Source organism: Eptatretus burgeri, chromosome 2 (genome assembly GCF_056783735.1).
Source record: "Eptatretus burgeri isolate ZD-2024b chromosome 2, Ebu_testis_v1, whole genome shotgun sequence".
Taxonomy (NCBI): domain Eukaryota; kingdom Metazoa; phylum Chordata; class Myxini; order Myxiniformes; family Myxinidae; genus Eptatretus; species Eptatretus burgeri.
The window spans coordinates 47,691,626-47,711,673 of NC_140962.1; the positions used below are offsets into that span (position 1 = coordinate 47,691,626).

At 43.4% G+C, this 20,048-nt stretch overlaps 2 protein-coding genes across 4 annotated transcripts in view; one reads left to right on the forward strand and one right to left on the reverse strand.

Moving 5' to 3' along the window:
* Positions 1-4,183, forward strand: part of LOC147031991 (angiopoietin-related protein 3-like) — a 26,235-nt gene extending 22,052 nt beyond the window's left edge. For both annotated transcript variants that reach the window (XM_085869227.1, XM_085869228.1), the window contains one exon: positions 1,022-4,183. In XM_085869227.1, coding sequence (XP_085725353.1) covers positions 1,022-1,275 — 254 coding nt within the window. In that variant the 3' untranslated portion in view covers positions 1,276-4,183. The remainder of the gene's footprint in view (positions 1-1,021) is intronic.
* The window catches only part of LOC147031988 (dedicator of cytokinesis protein 7-like), a 272,420-nt gene that overhangs the window by 159,279 nt on the left and 93,093 nt on the right, over positions 1-20,048 (reverse strand). For both annotated transcript variants that reach the window (XM_085869231.1, XM_085869229.1), the window contains exons 12-15: positions 16,256-16,380; positions 10,879-10,972; positions 6,148-6,218; positions 5,865-5,956 (exon numbers count right to left, since the gene is read on the reverse strand). In XM_085869231.1, the coding sequence (XP_085725357.1) occupies positions 5,865-5,956; positions 6,148-6,218; positions 10,879-10,972; positions 16,256-16,380 (382 nt within the window). The remainder of the gene's footprint in view (positions 1-5,864; positions 5,957-6,147; positions 6,219-10,878; positions 10,973-16,255; positions 16,381-20,048) is intronic.

Genomic DNA, 20,048 nt, shown 5'->3' on the forward strand with positions numbered 1-20,048 from the left:
GATGGGGAGAGATAGGGGGGAGAGAGAGGGGGCAAGAGAGGGGGCAAGAGAGGGGGGCAAGAGAGGGGGGCAAGAGAGGGGGGCAAGAGAGGGGGGCAAGAGAGGGGGCAAGAGAGGGGGCAAGAGAGGGGGCAAGAGAGGGGGGCAAGAGAGGGGAGGGAGAGAGTGGGGATGAGAGAGAGGGGGCGTCACAATTCAAGAGAGGGGGAGAGAGGGGGTGTGAGAGTGGGGGCGAGAGAGAGGGGCGAAAGAGGAGGGGGAGAGAGGGGGGCGAGACTAGGGGGAGCGAGAGAGAGGGGGCGTCACAATTCTTCTTCATTTGATATGACGTCACAATTGACGCTGGGGACCTGAGTATGTTTCCCAGGTGTTTCCCAAGTTATGGCCATTTATGATATGGTTGGTCCGATCTAATTGAAATAATGCCCCAATCCAGTCGTCGTATACGCACCTACGGGCCCACCCCTACGGGCCCGTACTAGTATCTATAATTCCAGCAATGTGTGTGTGTGTGTGTGTGTGTGTGTGTGTGTGTGTGTGTGTGTGTGTGTGTGTGTGTGTGTGTGTGTGTGTGTGTGTGTGTGTGTGTGTGTGTGTCTGCGACCACTGTTTCTTGACAACCACTGGTCCGATCGAATTGAAACTTGCTCGGTATATTGCTGGGGCCCTGTGGTTGTGCCTTTTCAAGCTTTGATATTAACCAGACAAGTGGTTCCCAAGTTATGGGCATTTATTCACCAAACCAATGACAGGACACGGTGCTATGACCTCACGATTGATGTCACAATTCTTTATTTTTATTTTTATATTTTTTTTGCACGTACGGCCACGCACGTATGGGCACGTACTTGTAATAATAATAATGATAATAATAATAAAATGATAAGCACCAATATTTATCTTTGTGATTATATGTTTGAAGCAATGTCTATTGGGGAGGGAGTGGGGGCTATTTTGCGACATCCCAGGAATTTCAAAATTCAGCGTTTTTCTGTTCTTCTTACTGGTCTTATAATTGCAGGTGGTTGGTGGTTTTCTGACTGTGGTGATGCAAGCCTCAACGGAGTACTGTTGAATGAACAAAGAGGCAGTGGTCGGAAATGGAGATGTCGAGGCATGCTTTGGAAACCCTGGACAGGTCGCAAACACATCATTCGCACCACAACCATGATGCTGCGGCCAATGGACCAAAGTCCCACTGTTACTCCCCAGTCAAAGCCATATGTTACGACAAAAAGCTCAACACATTCTTTCACTCTTTCCCCTCCAACATAATTCTGCACAAACAACCATTGATTAAATAAAATAGAGAGTTCCTGTGACTGTGATGCCCGTGCCAGCCCACATTGTCATTTTTGACTCCACAGGTAACACATGTCTCCAGTCTTGTTCGGCCATGCACAGATGCTTTTGTCATTCTGATTTTGGCATGACAAGATAGACATTGTAAGCAGCTTAAATCTTAGCAATTAATGTTTCTTCAAACATCAGGATACCTTCAATTCACCTGCGATCTGACAGGCCAAGTTCTGTCAAATTGCAGGTGAACTGAAGTTATCATCTTGGATGCTGTCTGTACATTCACATTCGCCTTTGCTGGATTGCACCGTTTCATGAATCAGGAATTTATTCATGAAAGACTGGAGACAAAAATAAAATAATAATAATAATAATAATAAAAAGGAAATACCAAAAATAATACATTCCTGAAACGTAAATAATTCTACCTCGATGTTGAAATAATAGTCGTCAACCTCCAGGATGGCTAGTTTACCTCCAGTTAATTAAGAAAACTCATGGAATCAGTAATCAGAGCCAACTTCAATTTTTTCCTCTCCTCAATTGGCCTGATCCCTGATCACCAGTTTGGATTCTATCTGGCCACTCAACTTTTGACATGCTGCTGCTTCTCTCTTAACAACACATGAAGGCTCTTGATCTTAAGCAATCAGGACTTTACATCTCGTGTTTTCAATGACATGCTGGCACCCTGCTCTGCTTATTTAGCTTACTGCCTGTGGAATACAAGGTCACCTTCTTTCCTGGCTTACTGTCTTTAACTACCCTTGCAGCCAGTATGTAGCTCTCAACAAAATGCTCTGATATCCTCTCCCAATGGAGGAAAAATTTTGGGCCACTTCCTGCACCCGGTGTACATAAATGACTGCTCCAATCTTCTGCAAAACACTCTTTTATCTTTGCGTATGACTCAACATTATTCAGTCCAATTCCAGATCCCACCGACAGGCCGCCAGGAGCAACTTCCCTTTCTGTTGAGCAGGAAAGGTTCCAGGTGCTGGTCTAATACTTGGAGCATGCCTTTCAATCCAGGATCAAGTCTCTCAATGTCTGTCCAGAAGGAATATCAAATGAATCCACCTCATACTTTTCACAATCAATGGAAGAAGTTCAGTTTCCCAAACTTATGAGCCTCACAACCAGGTATGAGGCTTGTTTTTATATTTTGAAAACAGATGGTTGTTGCATTCATACAGGCATGAGATTGTGGAACAGCATGACAGAAAGTCAATTCATGCAAGGACAGTAGAGATGCAAAGGTTTATGGTTATCTGGCTAAAGACAGAGGAGTAGGATACTGTATGTATATGGAAATGAGAAACGGTTCAAACTATGTTTGTGCTCAAAGCAATCATGTTCTGCAACTCTCTTTTAGACTAAAGTGTAAAATTACTCTCTTTTTGACTGAATTGTAAAATGCTGATTTGCACACCACCACAAAGGTATTTTGTTATTCCAAGGAGAGTTGTAAATGCAATTAGTGAAATGAATTTGGTTGATGCTTTTCTCCAATCTGGTCTTACCTTTGTATTTGATTGCTAAATCCAGTATCACGTCACTGACAAGGCAGAAGCACATGTCCAATATTGAAGCTTCAATGTGCTTGCTTAAATAATGCCCCAAAAGTTCTAGTGCTTATTCCCTCAAGAAGCGAGGGGATATTTTTTTCAGAATTGGCGTCGTTATTTCCCCACCATCAATACCTCCTCCCTCCGGCAGGGGTCAGTGGTTAAACAACCATTGATGTTTAATCGTCATGAATCTCTCTTTTATACCTGGACAAACAAGTTATGTTTGTTCAGGTTTTGTTCAATGTTTGGGATAACTGATGCAGAAACCATGCACTTACACTCCGCCCATGTCAAGGCAAAATCTGCAAGTCTCCCCACCCTCGCAGGGGGTTGTGGGAGAAAGAGGGCATTTATCTTATGCCCATGACCTGATGGTGGGTACCACCAGCACGTCTGCAAAATTTGGTGGAGATCGGCCAAACCATTTTTCATTCTCGAACATTCAGACATACTCCTTCATACAGAGAATTGGTGTATTTTAGTACGATAGTTGCCGAGGCTCAGAGCCGAGTTACAGTGGGATGAACTGCAAGCAGGCGTACAAGAGCACCTGGGTTGCGGGAAGAATGCATTTGCTCTTGAGTTGCAGAAGAAGGGGCAGAGGGAAGGTGCCAGTTAAAAGCTAGATGTGGTAAATTTAAGCATGAGTCAATGCCTGTAAATGAACGATTAAAATTGATGGTTACATGTTACAGGTTTTGTTGAGTGCACATCGGTAAATTGTAATATAAACCGTTTGATGTCATGAGCTAATTTTGATTGTAGATGGCAGTATTGTAGTGTAAACTGCCTGGTAAGATTCGTGAAGGTGCTGGAATGTTCAGCCGAAACTTCCAGAATGGACGAAACTTGCATTTTCTGAAACTGCACGGGATTTTTCTGTGATATTATATAAACCCATGAGAGGGAGGTTTAAAGAGACGGGTGACATGTGAAGAGCTGTGTATTTCCATCGTCATGTGCTCGATTTAACTCTGAGTGAACGAGGTGTTCATTCCCAGAGCGGTTGTTAATGCATGGAGCCGATCGTAATCGGGTTGTTTGACACTCATTAAGATTGTGTGTCGGGGAAAGAATGCCTTTGAGCTCTTTAATCAACCTGGACGGGCCATCTTACGAGAGAGCACCACGACAAGACAAAGTTCAACAGCCCTGAAGGACAAGACAAACACGCGTGAGTTGTGCCGGCAGGACTGGGACACTGGGCAGCAGAAACACCTACTCGCGGGAATCGGAGTTGGACATTGCATGTAATGGTGAACTTCCTCATTTGACTTTGTATCTGTTTGTTTGAAATGCAAGTTTCAAAAATGTTACGCTGTTGATGTGGTCATTGTAACGCCACTCAGAAGTCACATACACCAAATGACAAAGATGCTATTTGAGCGGTTGCTGACCTGGATGTTCGTTCAGACTCGTGAAGCTCGAAGCTTGGACTGCAGTCGTTCGAGTATGCCACAAACAACATACGTACAAAAAAAAGGGAAAGAAACCCTGAAGGTGTGTGCATATCCCACCACCCCTGACAGAAGGAAAACGATAAAAGATTGCAAAACTACTGCCTGTGGTAACAAAGGAGAAAACCCTTCACAATCACTTCATGTCAGGAAATTCTGATGATCTCCAGGGGTTTTGACCCTCACAGATGCAGAAGTCCAATATGAAATGCTAGGGCATAGCCTACATGGAAGAACATTACTCGATTACACTGCAAACAAAAACAAGGGAAGTGCCAAGGAAGGACTAAGCCCAATGGAACTCCACATGCCAAGTCTGTGATTGGCTTTCAGGCCAGATTCAGATTCCATTTCCCCAGAAAAGGTCATATTTTTGAAAAAGTTTCCCATTTAATACCTAGTGTATGAAAATCACCTGCCAAGGAAGTGGAACCATCCAGTCATTGCCACCTTGTTAGGTGGCAATGACTGGATCCAAGTTCCCAGACTGGATCTGGGAACAACCAGAAGATCCAAAGTTATATCTATGGGAAACAACTTAAAAAAAAACATGAGCCATTTGTAAAATAAAGTGAGTTTTAAGAGGTGCAGAACTTGCCGAGAGTGGTTGTCAGATTGTTGGACACATAATATGGCGCGAGAGAGGATTATTTTGCTCTGACGAAGGGTTAATGCTCGAAACGTCAGATTCTTCTTGCTTCCAAGAGCAGTTATCATACCTCAATCAATGTCCTGTCAATTTCATCCATTGCACTGAGGACTGTCTGCTTGAAAAGGTCTGGGTAGAAAAACTTACCGATTATTTTGAGAGCCGATTCCTCACAGAAGGACTTGGCTACAAAGATGTTGCAAATGATCATTGGCTGATTCCTACCCAACTGACATGGTGGCAGCTGAAAGTCACCATTGAGAATAAAGAGACAGTTCAGGTGAGAGAGGTAAGCAAAGAATCCATGTTTTGTGAGAGCGAGTGAGATCGTAATAATCACAAGCAGGACCAGAAACATGCAGGAACAATAATTTAGTGTGGAGGGGGTGAGGGCAGGAGGGGTGCAGAAGCAAAAATATTCCAGGGGATTTTGGGGGTAAATAATCATCAATTCCCTTTCTCCCAAAAACCCCTTGTTCCCACCTCCACCCCCTGCCTTTCTACCTCCCTCAAATATATATATATATATATATATATATATATATATATATATATATATATATATATATATATACATACATAGATACATATCTGAATGAACGTATTTATTATACTATTTTTTTCCTTTTCATATCCTTCTCTGAATGTGCAGGCGATGGGATGGATGTTCAAACAAAAGTCCGACAGATCAATTCAGCTTAAATTTCATTTCACATTTCCTTGTGAATTACAAATGCATGAGATTCAACAAACTATATTGTAGCTAATCTGCACAAAAATGAATTTTCGAAGTAAAAAAAAAAATAAAAAATAAAAAAAAAACTCTTTTGCCATTGAATGGACGAACCATGATGACCACACAATATACAAGGAGTAAAAAAGACAAACCTGTATGTCGTATGAGGCGCATAAACCTCCCGTGGGGGGAATTCGAGCACTTCACGCGTTGGACGAGCTCGATTTTCAGGATAAGGTTCAACCTGTTGGGAAGATATGCAAAAAAACCCCAAAAAAACATTTCAGCAAACCAAACTGATTGGTCACAACCAAGACACCTTTGCTGGAATAAAAGTTTGAAACTCATTTTGGATATCGCTTTTATTGGAACTGTAATTGATAACAGTCAAACTTTTTGATCATCACTTGAATGGATCAATGGTAGTTTTCACACCTGCAGTAACTCAGGAGTGAGGCAGTATGGCATTGTCTCCGGTGCAAGGGAAAGATCCAGTTTCACCTGGGCTGCAAGAGGATGACAATGCATGTGACAGATGTAGAAAATTAAGAATTTTCATCCAAGGGTTGAACTGTTAAAATATAGAATCATCCTTATTATCTCGTAGAATCTTATGCCATGTTCGCACCGGGCATTGAGGTTCGAGCAGGGAGTGGAGAGAGTTCAGCACAGGAACAATATCTCCCTGCTCCAGCCTCAACGTCTCCCCGCTCCAGCCTCAACCCCCCCCCCCACCGCTCCAGCCTCAACCCCCCCCCCGCCGCTCCAGCCTCAACTCTCCCCCCCCGCCGCTCCAGCCTCAACCCCTCTCTGCTCCAGCCTCAACCCCTCTCTGCTCCAGCCTCAACCCCTCTCTGCTCCAGCCTCAACCCCTCTCTGCTCCAGCCTCAACCCCTCTCTGCTCCAGCCTCAACCCCTCAAAAAAGCCCTGCCTTCAACCAGCCCAGTGACGTGTTCCCTCAGGAAACTTTCCAGTCTCATTTCAAGTCGTGGAAAATTTGTTGGAACAGTAACATCATCAAGTTTCTTGCTACATGTGACACTGAGGAAGAGAAAATGGCAGGCATTGTGGACACCAATCTTAGCGCACTTTCAAGATTGAAGTTGTTGGTAATTTCTGCTCAAAGCAACATGCAGACTGAACTGACGTGAAGTTCAATGAATGAAAATATGCCCATCATGTTTGGAATGAAAACATGTCCATCATGGCAAATGAAGGACAAAAGGAAATGAGGTAGAACCCTATTGCACTCCATAGACACAAGCTGGTACCATGAGAAACTCGATGCAATATTGAATCCTTTAAAACCTGTAATGCATACAGAAAGTTATTCCCTCGAATGGACGTTATACTGGATGTCCCATCTGTTAGCATTTGTTGGTGGACATCAAAGATCCCTTGGTGTCCTTCGCAAAGAGGAGGTAAACTATTATGAGCACCCTGATAAATATTACAAATTCACACTTTGACCTACAGGGGGGCATTGGATGAACAGCACAGCCTCCCCACAGGAAATGATACTACCCACAGCCATGTGCTGCAGATGAAAGAAAAATAAGAAAGTAACGTTATCACATCGCCCGTGGCGAATCAGTGCTTGAGGAAGCAAAAACTGTTTGCGAGTTCTACTCACAACTTGGAACAGGGCAACTGTTTGGGATTCCTCTTCACGGTGGTTGTACCCCCTTCCTCCTCCCCCCCCCCCACCAACACAAGTCAGAGGATAAATCTTTCCCCACTCTTTCCTGATGCCCCGATTCATCACGGGAGCGCAGTCACTGTCAAAGCGCTTCGTCTTTGTTCCTATGCAGCATAAGGCTACGGGGTAGCATCATTGGCTGAGGGTGCGGCTGTGCCACTGATGCAATGCATTTCCCTCTGCTGGTTGGTGCAGAAATTTGGAATTTGGCCATGGTGCTGGCGTTAGCTTGCTTCCCCTTCATGAAGGACACCATTGGATCTTTAACATATACCAACAAATACTGGGATAAGGGACGCCCGTTTAACGTCCATCCAAGGGACGGCACACGCATTGATGAATCACCTTGCCTGTGAAACACCGGAATGACAGTTTATAGTCGAGTCAGGATTCAAATCCAGATTAGACAGTTTAGAAACGAGTGTGTGTACCTCCAGTGTCGGCCATCCTGTCAACACAAAGCACTGATCGGTCCCCATGGGACACTGTCTGTGTCTCTCTCTGTCTGTGTCCGTCTGTCTCTTTCATGGCAATGGATTCATGAAGGTTGGGATAGATAATCTTTGATGTGGGAGATCTCTGGGTTGCTCCTGGGATATCGATTGGCTATCTCCGTGCTGCAGGCCTGTTCAAGAGAACCGTCTCCGGGGCGATACAACACCATCAACAACCTCGGAACACATAAGAGTGGTTATGCTCCTTGGAATGGAATAGTTTGCGGTGTGACTAAAGGCATTGGTTGAGCACATAAATCAGGTTTGACTGCATCTCGGTGTTGAAATGATTTGGCCGAGAGAGAAGAACAATAAATGAACTTCTCGGGTATGGAAGAATGAGAAAGTTTTGTTGCAAAGTTGTGTATTCAGGAAAACAAAGGCCACACATGGGGTTGTCAAGAAGACAACTAAGCTTTCAAGCAATGAATCATTGAGGACTAAGGGTAAGCTTCTTGCTGTGACTATTGGACCAAGCAAGATATAAGCAATATTGTAAATAATAATTTTAAAAACAATTATAAAAGTAAGCCTCAACATTGAACCAAAATTAATACAGAAATTAAAGTAAACTTGGGGAAAAGACCATCAAAATGATGGGTGCAAAAACCTCAACACAACACAGAGGATTACAAGCCGGTAGGCGACATGGGTGGTCGCTATATAATTGCATACTAGTCATTCCGTTTTTGACGGATCGGGCTGAAATTTTTTGACAAAGAGGTTGATTATAGTGCGCATAAAAGCGCGGAAGCCGATTTTTGATTTTCAAAAAAAAAAAGTTTCGGATTTTTTTTTTTTTAATTTCAAAGTCCCGTTGCTTGGCAATGGTGGCGTCCATAGCAACGGTGCTCAAAAGCATACAACTAGATCCTGGTATGAACCTACCAGTCAAGCTTCATCAAAATCGGTTGACTCCTCTGGCCTCCAGAGCTGTCCATTACATACAAACAAACAGACAGACAGACGGAAAACCTGAGCATAACGGTAGTCTAGCGACCACCCAACTATACATACAAAGTTATGGATTATGTCCGATTAATTATTTGCAATGAGGGAATGGGAAACGGGAATGGGTCAAAATGGGATACTAAACATGAACAAGTCAAAACGTGAATGTATTTGATGTGCTTCCAGAGTTAATGTGAAATGCATAAACATACAATGTATAAGCACAGCCTCGATCGCTCGATCAATGATTAAAATTGAAAAACGTGGGTCGTGTATACAGGCACAGAATGCTGGCTTGATTGCCCAATGCCTCAAAAAAAAATTACTTGGATAATGCAACGAAGCTATAATACAACGGATAATGCAACGAAGCTTATATACGTAGCTAGGACAAATTCCAATTCCACTAGGCCATGAAGGAATGATCGTATAGGCCGGAAGGTTTGAAGCCTGGGGCCTACACAAACAGTGTGCCTCAAAACGCCTGTGACAACGATGGGCTGCAACCTTTCGACATTTGATGATGCTTTTAAGTCGCTTTTAGTTTTTTTCCTCACTGAAGAGAAAACTTACAGGGAAGAATAAGGGGATTGTGACTAAACACTTCTGAATATGTCTTGGGCCCAACGGAGCAGAAAAATGGCAGACGCATGATATATTTATTCATGGGTGGAATCAGATTCCAATTGTGGGTCGAGTCAGGCCCAGCTGTCCAACCAATGGGTGTAATGAAACATATACAGTCAACCCCCGCTTCATCGCGGTTCACCTATCGCGCCCCCGCTTCATCGCGGTTCACCTATCGCGCCCCCGCTTCATCGTGGGTTTTCCCTTGGAACGTAACTAATTTTTTCTGCGGATTCCCCGGGTACATCGCGGTAATAATATATAAAATATAAATTCTTTAAGCAATAAATTAATAAATGTATAACGCGTGATGCTCGACCAGTCACACAAAGCATGAGACAAAGTTTAGCTTGTGAACTTCCAATATTTTCTACGTTTTTTCTCCAAGCCCCACGATGCCGCCCAAATGCCCTGCACCTTCTAAGGCTTCTGGCAAGGAACCGAAGCACCAGAAGAAGGTCCTGGAACGCTCCAGAAGAAGGTTAAGGTGCTCGATATATGCTTCGGGAAGGAAAAAGGTTTGCCGCCGTTGGACGAGCACTGTTCGTACCCAGCACCTCAAAACCGACCAGACCAGACGAGTCGATCTCCGGCACCTCAAACCCAATCACTGCCAAACCGACCAGACCAGACGAGTCGATCTCCAGCACCTCAAACCCAATCACTGCCAAACCAACCAGACGAGTCGATCTCCAGCACCTCAAACCCAATCACTGCCAAACCAACCAGACGAGTCGATCTCCAGCACCTCAAACCCAATCACTGCCAAACCAACCAGACGAGTCGATCTCCAGCACCTCAAACCCAATCACTGCCAAACCAACCAGACGAGTCGATCTCCAGCACCTCAAACCCAATCACTGCCAAACCAACCAGACGAGTCGATCTCCAGCACCTCAAACCCAATCACTGCCAAACCGACAAGACCAGACGAGTCGATTTTTTGGGGAGGCGTCCATTCTTCGCGGATTTTCACTTAGCGTGGGGAGGTTTGGACCGTAACCCCCGCGAGAAACGGGGGATTACTGTACAGTACACACATTTTTCGGTTTATTTTTTACAAGGAAATTACAAGGAAATTTTTGGATAGGAGGAGGCCATTCGGCCCATCATGCCTGCACCACACCAACACCAGATTTAATAAATCCCTTGATACCCCTTCCCTTTTTGTGCAGCCTTTTGGCTGCTGCACTAGTGCTTATTTCGCCGACCTCAGAAGGATGACAGGCTGAGTCAACCCCCTGGTGTTAATTCAGCAGCCAACGGGGCTTGAAGGTTCGGCTCATTAAATATAGATTCCAACCACAGCCATACAAGGCATGGAAAATAATGAATACATAACATATACACTCAAACAATTGACACAATAGATGATTTTGAATCGACTATGGCACCTGATATCGACCGCAGCCTGCGCAGCATACTTGCAGGCTTCCGCATATCAGCAAGAAATTTGTACAAATCTTCATCACTCAGCCGGTCTCCTTCCTGTTGTGGAAGAGCAACATAATAAATGAGTAATGTCGTTAAAAACAGAGGAAAACAAAACTGACATATATATATATATATATATATATATATATATATATATATATATATATATATATATATATATATATATATATATATATATATATATCCTTCAGAAAGTATTCACAACCCTTAAATTTTTCACATTTTGTTGCGTTTCAGCCTGAATTTAAAATGTATTGAATATAAAGGTTTTATAACAGATCTACACAAAATACACCATAATGACGAAGTGAAAATGTTTTTATAAATTTTACAAATCAATCAAGAATGAAATGCTGAAACGTCAAGTTTTCAACGACCGCACCCACCCCCCAACCAACCACCCCGAAGTTTCTGGCAACCGTCAACCCTGATTCTGCAACTGGCCAGGGTGGCATCAGCACGCCTGTCTTAAAAGCCTGCTGTGTCACTCTTGAACATCCTCTTTCTGCTCTGTTCACCCTATCATTTGCTCGAAGTCATCTTCTGTCCACATGAACATCAGTCAACATCACGGTGATACACAAACAAGGTGCAAAAACAGATCCTCTTCACAACAGCCCTATCAGTAAACTTCTAATTATGTGCAAAGTCACAGAATGCATCAACGCAGTAAACACCAAATCCTTCCGTTTTTCCCAACAGCTTGATCATCAATCCGGATTCAGGCCCGGCCACTCCACCCTGAACATGCTGCTTCTGGTTTCCCAACAATGGATGGAGGCTTTTAATCTTGGACATTAATTCAGGGCTGTATCTCTGGACATATTTTGAGCATTTGACATAGTCTGGCAACCCTCTTTGCTCTCCATACTCTCTGCCTACGGCATCCACCTCTTCATGGTATACAAATTTCCTCCACTCTCATAGTCAGTGTGGGCTGTCAATGGGATCATCCTTTCTCTCTCTGTCGAGGTTGGAGTGCCTCCCCCAAGGCAAGGCAGTTTTTGGCCCAGTCCTCTTCCTAATTTCCATCAGTGATCTTTCCACTTCTCTTGAAAATCTTGCTTATCTCTTTGCTGATGACTCCACACTCTGCTGTAGCATCTGTCCTCCTTCAGGTAAGCAGGCAGCAGCCTCTTCCCTCTCTGTAGACTTTGGTAGAATCAGGACCTGGTCAAACACTTGGAATACAGTGCCTTCAGGAAGTATTCTCACACCTTGACTTTTGTCACATTTTGTTGTGTTGCAGCCTGAATTTGAAATGGATTAAATTTTAATTTTTTGTCACCGATTTACACAAAATACCCCATAATGACAAAGTGAAAACATGTTTTTAGAAATTTTTATACATTTATTGAAAATTAAATACAGAAACATCTAATTTACATAATAATTCAGCTCCCTGAGTCAATACTTCAGAGAAGCGCCTTTGGCAGCGATTACAGATTAAAATCTTCTTGGGTACGACTGCATCAGCTTTGCACATCGGGATTTAGGGAGTTTGTCACATTCTTCCTTGCAGATCTGCTCAAGCTCTGTCAAGTTGGATGGGGAGCGTTGGTCTTTCCACAGATTCTCAATTGTATTAAAGTCTGGGCTTTGGCTGGGCCACTCAAGGACTTTCATGTTCTTGTTCTGAGGCCATTCCAGGGTTGCTATGGCTGTGTGCTTGGGGTCATTGTTCTTTTGGAACATAAATCTTCGCCACAGTCTGAGGTCTCTTGCACTCTGAAGCAGGTTCTCCTCAAGGATTTGCCTGTATTTGGCTCCATTCATTGTCCCCCCTATCCTTACAAGTCTCCAGTCCTGCCGCTGAAAAGCCTCCCCATAGCATGATGCTGCCACCACCACGCTTCACGGTAGGGATGGTGTTGGATGGGTGATGAGCTGTGCTCGGTTTCTGACAGACATAGCACTTTGCATTCAGGCCAAAGAGTTCAATTTTCATCTCATCAGACATCTTTTGCCTCATGCTCTCAGAGTCTTTCACGGACCTGTTTGCAAACTCCACGTGTGCTGTCGTGCGTTTTTCGCAGGAGTGCCTTCTGTCTGGCCACTCTCCCATAAATGCTTGATTTGTGAAGTGCTGCAGAGACTGTTGTCCTTCCAGCAGGTCCTCCAATCTCAGCGAAGGAACTCTGTAGTTCTGCAGATTGGTCATTGGGTTCTTGGTCACCTCCCTGACCGAGGTCCTTCTTGCCCAGTTGTTCAGTTTGATCGGATGGCCAGCTCTAGAAAGAGTCTGGGTCGTTCCATATTCTTTCCATTTCGTAATGATGGAGCTCACTGTGCTCTTGGGAACTTTTAACACTCTATAAATTGTTTTATACCCTTCCCCAGATCTAAGCCTCCTCACATTTCTATCTCTGGTAAGTTCCACGGAGAGTTCCCTGAACCTCATGGTCGAGTTTCTGCTCTGACATGCATCGTCAACTGCGGGACCTCATATAGAAAGGTGTGTTTCTTTCCAAATCATCTCCAATCAATTGGAATGGCCACAGGTGGACTCCAATCAAGTTGCATCTGAAGGATGATCAAAGGAAATTGGATGTACCTGAGCTCACTTTGAAGTGTCATAGCAAAGGGATGGAATACTTATTGATGCAAGACATTTCACCTTTTCATTTTTAAACAATTTGTTAAAATTTCGAAAAACATGTTTTCACTTTGTCATTATGGGGTATTTTGTGTGGATCTATGACAAAAAAATTTAAATTCCATCCATTTTAAATTCAGGCTGTAACAACAAAATGTGACAAAAGTCGAGGGGTGTGAATACTTTCTGAAGGCACTGTATATATACAAATCATTCCACTTTATGGTGACAATGTTTGAAACCAAACATCTGCAATTTGCAGATACAGACATCAATAAAAAAGGTAAGCCAAAGATTTATAGCAGACGCAAAATTAGTATTACCAGAGCCCAGTAAGTAGATTGTTTGGACACAAACGCATGAGGACAGTTCATTTATAATTCAATTATGATGTCAATGAAATTTACATTTTGCTATGCTGATGCCGTTTGTAAACATGCTTCACTCACCTGTACGTTGCTGATGGCCTCTCTCTGGATAATGGTAAGCTTTGGGATGCATGACAAAATGTTTCGAGTTCAAGATAATCATTGACTCGCAAGCAATGGTTTGGCAGCATTATTTTACTATCAAGGCTGTTGCTGTTCATATCAGGCAAAGCAGGCGCTGCCTGGCAATTCCCACCGCCACTGCTTCACACCCTGTTAAAGCTAGTGCTGGATTTTAGGTCATCTCAAATGAATATCTTCTTGAAGACAAGTGCTGCACTTTGTGTACGCCTATACTTGGGGTTGTAATCACGATCATTTCCCAGACTTGTATATCTCTCAGGAATGCACAATCTGAGAGTTATTTTTTCAGCTTTTAGCATGGAGGAGAATTGGATTTTTGGCTTTGCTTTGTGCTCTGGACCTCTTTTCCTCGTCTTCTCTCCCAATCTGCATCTCTTTCTGTACTTTCTTGTTTTTGTGCTTTTAATACATTTGTTCGTACTTATTTCACTTAATTGTGATTTCATTCATTTCATGGTGGTTGCTATTCTGGAAGCCATTAATTATCGTGACAAGCTGTCGGTATGAAAAATCATTGTGTTGCTGCCGTTACATTTATTTACTTGTTTGTCATATTATTACAAAGCAAATTCCTTACGAGCAATATTTTTCCACAAATGAACAGTGACCATGAATTACAACTTGTGATTATACAATATTTTTAATCCTTTAAGTCTTAGAACCTTTGTGAAAGTATTTATCTCCTTATCAGTCTTCAGAGAGCCACCAAAGCGCAGACATGTGTGGCAGTTCAACGAGGCATATTGGTCTGGTCCGATTTTCACCATCTCAATCACAGTCTGGTCTGATTATCTCACTGGCCCCGACATCAACAGTTTCTGAAAATCATTCCCTGACCATTAAAAAAGTCCAAAAATCCATCAACAGTTTCTCAAAAAAGATCTCAAAAATAAAACTTGACTGTACATACAACTCTCTCCTTCACCAGTTCATCCAATCATGTGTCTAACTGCCCTATCTAACATCCCTACCCTGATATCACCGAGATGCATCGAGCGATAAATGCAAAAAAGCAGCTTGTATTCTGCACCGAGAAAGGAAGACCAATTGATGGTCACCGAAAGTGCCTCCACATGAGCCAAAATAAATGTGTCATCGTCCTTTAACAAGCCAGGGCCATACATTAAAGCCACAAGTGCTCAAACCTCTCACCATCTTTCAAACTCTGACAGCAATTGCTTACGTCCGTCTCCAATGCACATTCCCTTTCTCTACTTTCACTCTTAAAGGATGGCATCATGTTGAGCACTGCTCAGGAAAACAGAACATCTCAACATTGTATTTCTTGAAAATGCCAAGGTATTCATTTCCCAGTCTCTCCATTCCCATACCCACCCTTTTCCCCACATTCTCTCTACAGTACATGGACTCATCTCCCATGAAGGCTGATAAATTCCTCGTTCATCTTGACACCACTGCAATTGGTCCTGATTGCTTTGGCATTGTTGTCCCCAAGAAGTGCACTTTGGCACTATGCTCTCTTCTTTCCTCACTCTTCTCCAGGTTTTTCTTAGATGGCCTCCTCCCTTTATCTTAGAAAGCTGTTAATGTTCCCCAAATTTGCAAGGAAGGGTTCAAAGTCTTATCCACTCAACTACAGGCCATTTCGCCTTTTATCCACCATATGCAAAGTGAGGGAATCTATCATTGATGCAGCCCTCATACATTACCCATTCTTAAACTCTAATCTCTGATCATCAATTTTACTTCAATCGAAGACATGTTGCTTCCTTTAACCCAACAACAGATGAAAGCACCAGATCTCAAACAAGAGATCAGGGCAATTTATCTGGATATCTGTTGAGCTTTGAATACTGCAATGTTGGAACTAATGCTTTCTTTTTAATCTCATGGAACACATTCCCTCGCTCCAACCCTTTTCCTTTCTACCACTCATTTACCATGTTTATGTCTCCTTGTTCCACTTTGATCCCCTGAATCGGTGAACCTGCTGTCCTTTGTCGTTTTGCTCTTCTATAAGCCTAGATTTCTGCATAAAACATTAAATAAATCAAATAAATAAGATATCTCCACAAAGACAATTGCTATGTGGAAGTGTGCAAACTTCGCATTTTATAAAAGAAATGCCAAGCTGTTATATGCTATGAATTTTTTTTTTTTAATATAAAGAAAATAAGTGTTTTTACAGATGTGTGGATCATGTTGATAAAAGGTGCCAAAAATGACGAAAATTGAGTAGGAAGTTGCCTGCTTGAAAAAGTTCGTCAGAGTAATGGTGATGGGCCGGAAATTGTTCAAAGTACACGAGTCGTCACTGCTTGCTGTTCGGTCGATGGTACGCCGGCCCATAATCCGCTTCTCTCCTTTTCGATCTGAGTGCAACAGGTGCAGCAGTTGATTGCAACTATGAGAGTGAATTCAAATATTTCAACAATGATGGCAAGCATCAAATGAAAATGATCATTCAAACAGCCTTCAAAAGAACAAGGTCAATCGATTCCTGCAAGCACTCCACCCACTCCCCCATTGTAGCACGAGTGTGATTTCAGAACACATGTTTGAATGTACCAATGAAATATAAAAAAATGACCGTTTTTACAGCCATTTTTCCCTGCTGTGCAGGGGTTGGGCTTTTTTCTTGAGGCAATGTTTTATGGCCGGATGCCCTTCCTGACGCCAACCCTGGTCGCCTCTTACGACACACAGGGATATGGTACACCTATTCTAACCGGGGCATACACCGGGACCAGTACACTGGTACTCATTTCGACGACCTCGGAAGGATGACAGGCTGAGTCAACCCCCTGGTGTTAATTCAGCAGCCAACGGGGCTTGAACTCAGGACCCTGGGATCCCAAACCACCACCCTAACCACTAAGCCAACATCAGGCTTTGAATGTACCAATGAATACGTGTTATTACTTGTGGATCCAGGAAAAGGTTTTCTGGTGACAGGTTTGTGCAGCAGGGCTACATGATTGCTTCTATATATGGTTGACAGGCAAACTCGTAAAGTGTGTGTTCGTGCAATGTTAGTGTTGCATTGTTTTTTTCATCCATAAAACTCGACTGTTGTACCACCATATTTTTGGATGGGGATGGGGGGGGGAGCACACACATGCGTGCGCACACACGCACACGGAGAGGTTCAACGACAAACGAATTTGCATATTAGAATGTCGATTCGCAATGTTTATAGTGAGATGGATGGCAGAAAAAAATATTTTGATAAAAAAAAAATAACTTGAAGCTGCAAGATAAAGGATTTGTTTCCTTAATGTAAATATTTACTCTCAATATCAGATTTATCAAGTTTAATGATAAATTGCACAGCAAGTATTCACCTTTTCACTTCATTTTCACTCATATATTTCTCATACACTTGAAAGATGATCAGTAAAAAAAATCCATCAATACACTGCAAATTTTTCTTGAAAAGCATTCATGCCCGTCACATTTGCTACGGCGGCCGTGGGGTCTCCAAAATCTACGGCCACTAGCAATTATAGGGCGGCCGCAGTATTTCCACGGTCACACAATGTAGCAGTCACATATGTTTTTATTTTTCGGGGAGCCGCACGGGGTATTTAGAAATTGTGGAGACCGAAAACGTGGGAGTGCCGTACGGTCTTTGATTTGATGTCGCACGGTGACCTTAAGGGGGCCCTGCGGCGGCCATAGAATTTTCAAGGCAGACGCAAGGTAGCCTCAAGGTGCCCACAAGGCGACCGGTAACGAGTGGGTTAATTTTTTTTTCCAGTTATTTTTTTCGGCTTGTCGAATTGCTACGGTGAATGTAGAAATTTAAAAAAAGTTATAACTCCGCGTTATAATTCCACGGCGACCCCTACGGCCTGTAAAAGATAGCCAAACGGCGTAGGGCCACCCTGAGGCCACCGCAGAAACTCTGCGGCCGCCGCACGTTTCTGTCAATTCAGAGGGCGTACGGCCGCTGTATCCTCGCCGTAGAGCAAGTGTGACTTAGGCCTCAACAAGGTGCAATGCTTGCTGCCGAAAACAGCACTCACCGCTTAATGGAACGGAACACATTTACATCCGAATTTACATCGATTTTGTTTTGAAAACAGCACCCCCTATATTAATTTAGCACGAACAGCAAATAACGAATGTTTCCTTGAACTGATACTTCATGATAAAGGTGTGTTATAATTACAAATAAACCATTTGAAGGGTGTGGAGCACTGCCATCCTTATTTTGTGATGGTGATTGGGCTTCTTCGTTTTCATGTGATCACAGGGAGCTTTCTCATCCACAGTGTCATAAACTCTCTCTATTTACAGCATATGACCCTGCTATAAAGAGAAGAAAAAGCCTCACATTCAGTGGCATGTTACTGCATCATTCTACACAAGAGCAGTGATGAGAACGTCTTTCTCGCTGAAGTGATGAATGAGTAGCTGCAGTAATAAGCAGATGTTTCATAGTTCTGAAGTCAAGTCTTTCCTCTATTCATATAGCCTGATGTTTCTCTATCAGTTTCCATTTCATCCCAGCCATTCAACTTTGCATAAACTGCTGCTTTTTCTCCCAATGGTCAGAGGCCCCAATTCTGAAAGAGGTCAAGAGCGTCTCCCGGCTTAACAAGCTCTCTGCGTGTAATGTACAATGAAACTTTCCACCACAATGGAAAATGCTCTTCCTTTTTGAAGAACACTCAACATTGTCTTGTACAATTGCCCCCATCCCACTGACAGGCCAACAACTGTATCACTGCCTACTTGTCTGATTAGATGATGGTCTGACAAATGGAACATGCCAAACAATCTTGGCAAATCTCAGTCTCACCCCCATCATTGTCAGAAGGATAATCAAAATAATCCACTGTCTATTCCCTTGGTCAGCCACTGGAAGAGGTTCAGCCTTTTAAACTTCTAAGCTACACCATCAGCCATATTTCCTGAGCTGACCGTATAGTAAAGCTGCTGGCCAAAAGCCAGCCATAGACTGGACATCCTCTGTCATTCCAAGTCATTCAATGAAATATCTCTTCTACACACAGCCTACAAGGCCTTTGCTCATTGGTCAATGGAGCACTGCTCTCCCCTATGAGATGTGCCCCAGTATCAGATTTGTCTCTCCAGTTCTCAACATCATTGCCATCTCCTAGGATGAGGCCAAAGCACCAGTTGTGTTGCTCTCGCATCACAAAACAGGTCGTGGCCTCCATTTTAATGGATCTCCTCCAGTCAGGATCCTTCTGCTCTCACAACCCTCCCAACCCTTACAGCTCAACCCCCCTGCTGGTTGAACTCCAAAAACCCAGGTTTACTTCACACCTCAATGCTCTTGTATCTTTTTTCTACCATTTGTGGAAATGCCTTCCTGAGGCTGCTCAATTCCACTCAACTATTCAGGGCTTCAAGCAGGTGATACACTCCTATCTCATTTCATCCCCCATCACATGACAATCAAATAGCAAAGCTGGCCTCCAAATCCAGTTGCAGACTGGGCCACCTCAGTCGATCCATCAGACTACGCACAGCCTCAGACTACGCACAGCCTCAAAATCAGAGCTACGCACAGCCTACAAGGCCTTTGGCTGGAAATCAATTGAGTACTGCTCTCCACGATGGGCTGGCACCCCAGCATCACATCTAGATTATGTGCAATGTAAACCTCCCAATGTGATTGGAATCGCTTGAGACTAAAATGAAGCAAAAGGTCTGTTGCTTTCACATTGAAGGAAGGTCGGTGGTCTCTCTAGTTTTTACCATTTCTTCTCGGACATTGCTTCCTTTGGCTCCCTGTCCTCCGACCCTCCCCAAGATGTACGCATTCTTCCAGTAAACCTCTTGTGGTTAAACATCCAAAATCTAGGCTGACTGTACACTTCAACTCCTTTGTTCTTCACTTCTCCTGTCAGTGGAACCACCTTGCAGAGGCCATTCTTTCTCACCTATCCCTCGAGGGCCTCAAGCAGGCAGTGCACCGCTGCCTCACATCATCCCCCTTCCTGAGCCATGTTTTTTTATTACCCCATTAACCCTTCCTCACTCAACGCTCTTACTTACTGGTTTC